This window comes from Geospiza fortis, unplaced genomic scaffold, assembly GCF_000277835.1.
Source record: "Geospiza fortis unplaced genomic scaffold, GeoFor_1.0 scaffold43, whole genome shotgun sequence".
Taxonomy (NCBI): Eukaryota; Metazoa; Chordata; class Aves; order Passeriformes; family Thraupidae; genus Geospiza; species Geospiza fortis.
Genome location: NW_005054431.1, coordinates 747,768 through 753,754, shown reverse-complemented (window position 1 = coordinate 753,754; position 5,987 = coordinate 747,768). Strand labels below are relative to the sequence as shown.

The window sequence follows — 5,987 nt, the reverse complement described above, 5'->3', positions numbered from 1 at the left end:
TCTCTTGGAAACCAGCCAGCAGGCAACCCAAGTTTGGTCACGTCAAGTGAGGTACTTTTTTAGCAGAAGGTGGAAATTAAACACTTACTCAAGTCTTGCAGCTTGGGTTGGCAAGATTTGCTCACTGTGTTATGGATTTCTTTTACTATGGGTGTAGTGACACCAAGGGGGAAAAAAAAATCCTGTGGAAAAAGGTATAGTTAGGTGGGTTTTGGCTAATTGCAGTGGACTAAAGTGCAGTACAGCAGCCAGACAGCAGAATTCTGTGAGCTGTAGGGTGCAGGAATGGGAAACACAAACCTGTTTTAGAGCAGGGATTTAGCTCTGGGGGCTCCAAGAGAGCTCAGTCCTCTGCAGCCTCTGCCAGCAGAAGGGCAGGAGGCTGGAGCAATCACCTCCAAGAGCCTGGAAATGTGGGTGGAAATTGGGGTGAGGTGTAAAGCAGTAACCTCTGCCTCACCTGTGGGTCCTGAGGAGGATTTTTGGCACCAGCTGTGCAGAGCTCTGTCTCCTCCTGAGCCAGGCTGCCCTGTGGGGCTGAGCAAGGTCTGCATGTTTGGAGAGGGTGGCAGGGGTGATTCCATGTTTAATTCTGGCAGCTGGAGTGGAGCAGCACTGGGCAACCCAGGAGTGTTTATGGGAACCCACCAAGGCCTGGGGCATGAAAACCAGCCCTCAGGTGTGGAGGGTTGTGTGGGAGTCACACTCCTGACCCTTAGGGCTGAAAATCAGACCATCCTCCCTGGGGTTTTCAGTGCTGGAGTGAGCATTTCAGGGTAAAGAAGATTTATAAAAAGTCAGGAGGTGGTTTTCCAAGAGCCAGGTAGGGATTTTTGGCAAGAGTCTCATGTTGAGCTTTGTGCTCAAACAGTGCAATTTTTTGGAGCTATCCAAGCCCTTGGTGCAGCAGGTGTAATTCCTGCCCTGCTCAGTAAAAGGCTAGGAGCCATCACATCCAGGAATATTCTCTTCTCTTCCCATGGATATGTTAAAAATTGCCCTTCCACAGTTGCCTTTCTGTTTTCATCTGTCCCCATGGGTGTGTGTGTTGTGTTTGGTGACTGGAAGCGTAGCAGCAGGGTTTGTGTTCTTACCAAACATGGAAGCAGTTGTGTTATGACAGCAATTGCAATGAACTTCCAAGGGCAACAGGCTTCCACTGACACGTGCCAGGCACCCAGGTACACCAGGCCAGAGCCAGGGAAGTGGGCCAGGTGCAAAATGCAACCAGCCCTGCTTAGGTGCAACATTGCCCCCATTGTTGGGAGAAAGAAAATACTTTGTTCTTTTTCTTGTCAGGTTTCTTTGATTCCCTTGGTTCTGGTCCCAAAAGGCAAGGTTGCCTTCAGGGGAAGGAGGGAGATAACACTCATGGGTAAACATGGAGAGCTGAGCTTGTAAACATTCTGTTCTGGACCTTGGCTTCGCTGTGGATGCAGCCAGTGTGTGACGCATGGGAACACATGTGGGCAGGCAGAACATCTCAGAGGGTCTGGAGCCACTCAGCTCCCACAGGTGCCAGAACTTTGTCTGGCCGGTCCTTCACTCAGCACCTTGGAAGGTGGAGAATTCTTCCAGTCAGTATTCTTTCCATGCTCTCATCAGAGCTCTTGTGTTACCAGAGGAGCTTCACTGCAGTGGTTTTGGTGCTTGAGGCTTCCGCCTTTTTGGGATACAAGGGTTGCTTGAAGGTCCTTCTGTACATCTGTAGGCTCAAACTGACATCACATTTTCTTTTAATTGTTGTGTAATAATGAGGATCATTTAAGTGTTTATCTAAGCAAGCATGTGACTCTGTATTTCAGAGCTGATCCATTGCATTCAGAGGACTTGGATGTCTGCAGCTCTGATCTTGTGCAACCTCCTCACTCATAACAGCTTTCTACAGGGAGTTTGCACCAGGGCACAGTATAGAATTTTAAAGTTAGCTAATAAATAGTCACTTTTGTTTTCTTCACATGCAGCTTGGCTTGTGTAAATGTAGGAAGAGATAAAAGTCTGTCTGAGTGATTTTGGGGGAAGGTGTTAGGGTCTTCATAAGAAGTTTTATGGCATGTAGGGCTTAAACTGAATGAAGTCCCGGTTCTAGTTTGGGACTCAGTTGTGAAAAGTGCAAATTCCATGAAGTTCACGTTGCAAAATAAGTGATATCACACTCTGCACTCAGCTGTCCTGAATGGCTGCAGCAGACATGGGGCGTCCTTGGCAGCGTGCAGCCTGCTCTGTGGAAAGCAGCTGCATTTCTCTCTCCACGCCCAGGGAATAGGTTGTAGCACATGTTTCCCTGTGCAATCAGTTGGCTCTGGCCATCCACGTACAGAGAATGAAAGGCTCTGGGGTTTTCAGCCCTGTTGGGTGGGAATTTTTAACTTGCCTCACTGAAAAGGCTTGGTTGGAGATGTTTTGCGTCTTTGCCGTGCTGCTCAGACGTTACAGGACGTGTGCCAGTTCACACAGACTCCTGTGGAGTTTGGGCTGCAGCTGTGAGCTGTGGAGAGAATTGTCCTGAGGTTGAACACGTCACCAGGAGTTTTCTGAAGCTGCCTCTCCGTGTGTCTTTGCTGTCATGTTCAGAGCACCCTGTGGAGTTTTTAAAAGTAGAAGTTTCAAGTTGTACATGTGTGCAGTTCATGTTCCATAGTTACAACACAGATGAGTACATATCTATTAAATCTCTCCTTCACTAATCCTTTAGGCAGTTCAGCTGCAAGCTCTCTTCAACAGGAAAAAAACTGTAGCTTGGTTACTTGTCCTAGTGAAGAGCTCAGGTGGCAGATTTAGCAGCAATATCAGGAAAACCAAGGTAGTGATAAAAATTTGTCGGCGTTTTGACAAACTGCTGCGGAAAGTAATTTATTATGTTAGGATGTTCATGGCACATACATGTAACTGTATGGATGAGAGACTATTTATAAAGCCTTTGTAGTCATTGATGTTTGTGTGTCTTGCAGTGCTTTTGTAATTTTGGGGATATTTACAGGTTCAACAAGTGTAGCTATGAATGAAAAAAACTGAGAAATAATGTTGTAAACATGCAATTTATTATTGTGTACATGTGCTACATGTGAAGAGCTTTCCAGCTGTTGGAAGGTGGAGCCTGTGAAGGAAAGTGAGTGGGAAACCCAAAGGGAACTGACATGTCAGAGCATCACTCAGGACTCAACAACCTGAACACCCATTACAAATCTCTATTCCATGGAGGCATGTGGTCATTATGACAAATCTCCACCATAAATTGCTAAATGAAATGCCCTGGAAGCAGGAAGGCTGTTTCTTGATACCAGTGACAAATACTGATGTGCTGAGTTACAACATTTGCTAAGGATACAGTGCAATACTAACCACTTTCTCCTTTGTTCTTCATTTCTAGGTCAAGATGTTGTTAAGTATAAAAAGTATCTTATGGATGTACTCTACGTTAGTTATAACATATATGCTACCTAAAGGTAAGTCTTCTGTACATAGAACATTTCATTAAAATTGATTTAGTGGTCTAATTGGTAGGGCATTTCACGGGACTGAGGAAACAGCCCAAACTCAGGAAATTGTCTGTCTTTGTCCCTGCCATGCTGCACCATGTCACTAATTTTGTTTCTGTGTCCTCCTCAAGGCGTTAATGATTTATTTCTGTTGTGCTTGGGCTGCCATGAGCTAAGCTGGGGCAGGTCCCTTGGCTGCTGGGGTCTTTAGCAAGGAGGTGTTAGAGCAGCTGCAGGTTTGGGTGGAAAGGAAGGAGCCCTTACTGCCTCTCTTGGTAATTACCTGCCAAGACTGAAGTATGTATCCATGTGTGGTTGCCCTGGTTATTTGAAAGTTTGGGTCAGGCCTTCAGTATGGAAAATATCTCAACAGCTGCTACAGACTCACAAAACTGGGAAAGCATCTTTCCCAAGTCTCAAAGCAAGATTTTTTTTTATTTTCTTTCCCCTTTCTTTCCAGGCACTCCTCAAACTGATTTCAGCCTTTGGGAAAATCAAATTTACTACTTTTTTTTCCACCTAGCTGGAACACTGTTGCTAGTAACATGTTTAGGTAGTCCAGAATGATAAAGAAAAGGATTGGTTCATTAGTGGAAACAATTAAAAAAGAGGATAATAGATTTAGATTGGCTGTAAGGAGGAAAGGTCTGGATCAGACCACAGACCTGCCTCACTGCCTTGAACAAATGCAGAATTCAGGGATACAGGGGTTGAGAGGGCAGCACTCTTATGTGGGGAGGAATGCATGGATCCTTGGAGTTGTAGAATGTGGGATGGCATCTTTACATGTCCTCTCACTTACTCCACATTTTATTACATCATAAATGGCTCATTTATCTTCAGAGTGGAAGTTTTGGTACTTGAGAGATTTTTATGAACATCCCATTCTTTGGAATGTAGATCAGGTTGTGACCCATCCTTATTTGTCCAAATTTTTTTGAAGAAATTCAGAAAGACCCTGATGTTCCTAGAACACACTTTGAACTTTGTGAGGTTTGCTTTTTAAGTCAGGGGCCATTCTTTTGGCCTACAGAGTCTTAACCATTTTCTAACTATGGCCATGGTGAGAAGGACAAGGATGAAAAAACTTCCTTTTTCATGAATTGATCTAATTCATGATCCCAAAGAATCTGTGGGATCAACTCATGCCCTTATCTTTTGTAGAAAAGCCAGTTGGTGCAGTGATATTTTTGAGAATGAATGTTAGAAGACTGCATAGAATCTTTATAAGTACTACTTTTGTTTAAAAATACTCTAAAAATAAAATTTATCTCATCATTCTGAAAGATTGACACCCTACATTTCAACCTTTTGTTATTGAGTCCTTAGTTTGGATTTAAAATTGAAGCCTTTAAATCTTTTGTGAAGCACCGGTTCCCAGCTTATCACTATTGTGGTTTGCAAGCTGGACCTTGTGGTTACAACCAACACTGGAGTTTTTTCCTACCTGTTTTGGGTGGCCATTTGTGGTGTTGAGTTCTGCAGCTGAGATTTACATTTGCCTGGCTCCTTGTGAGTGTCTTGCAGACTATAAAATTAATTCTTCATCATTCTGTGTGTCCTTCTCTTATTCTGCTTGCTCAAACCACAAGCCACCTAGTAAAGGACTCAGGTTATTGCTGGGTCTCAGTCCATTACCTTTCAGTGTTTCCCACAAGTTTCACTCATTTTAATTCATTATTATCATCACTAAAAGACTGGTGGTTAATGAAATAGCTTCTCCTAGGTTCAGTGCTAGCTGGATTGACAAAACACATGATTTTAGTGATCCTTCCTATTTCTGCTGCTAGACAGGGCAATATACCATATGTCCCAGCAGGTTGTTGTTGAACTCAAAAATGAGATGCAACATTTTTCTATTTTTTTCCCTCATAAATTCAGCTAAAAATAAATAGAATATTTTATTCTTTAAGCATGTGGGATTTTTCTGCATAGTCAGTAGCAACATTCTGTTCAGCTAAACTCAATGATGAGGCAAATTCACTCCTCTAAGCAGTGTCACACCATGCAGGGAAGGTTTTACTCTTTTCTTCAGACTCCTTGTCCACTGCAGACCTACTGGCCTGGTCATTGTGGTTAATGTCATACAGAAGGGCATAATTCTGTCCTTTTAAAAATTTATCTAGACTCTTACATTAAGAACTTTGTAACATTTACCACAGAACAAGTATACACATTTTGAAGAAAGAGACTTTGTTTTCAAGCAATAATTCCTTTCTTTCCACTTAAAAAAGAAGACATCCAGCTACGTGTCATTGGTCTATGACATCCCATTGATAGGGGCTGACACGGAATATAAGCTTAGCAAAAATGCTAAAGGGAGTAAAAAAAGGGTTATATGGATTAATATGAGATACTGATAGCTTCTGCATTGGTCAGTAAATTCTGCTAGACTAACTAATTTGGAGTGCTTCAAGAAATCAAGCTTTTTTGGAACTGTGCATGAACATCACTTAATCTTGTATTTCAGATACTATGTCAGCCAAATATTTTCTTTTTCTGTAGGGA

General features: G+C 42.9%; 1 protein-coding gene across 2 annotated transcripts in view; it reads left to right on the top strand.

The window, feature by feature from the left end:
* Positions 1 to 5,987, top strand: part of VCAN (versican) — a 100,062-nt gene that overhangs the window by 4,726 nt on the left and 89,349 nt on the right. For both annotated transcript variants that reach the window (XM_031061910.1, XM_031061909.1), the window contains exon 2: positions 3,371 to 3,446. In XM_031061910.1, the coding sequence (XP_030917770.1) occupies positions 3,377 to 3,446 (70 nt within the window). In that variant the 5' untranslated portion in view covers positions 3,371 to 3,376. The remainder of the gene's footprint in view (positions 1 to 3,370; positions 3,447 to 5,987) is intronic.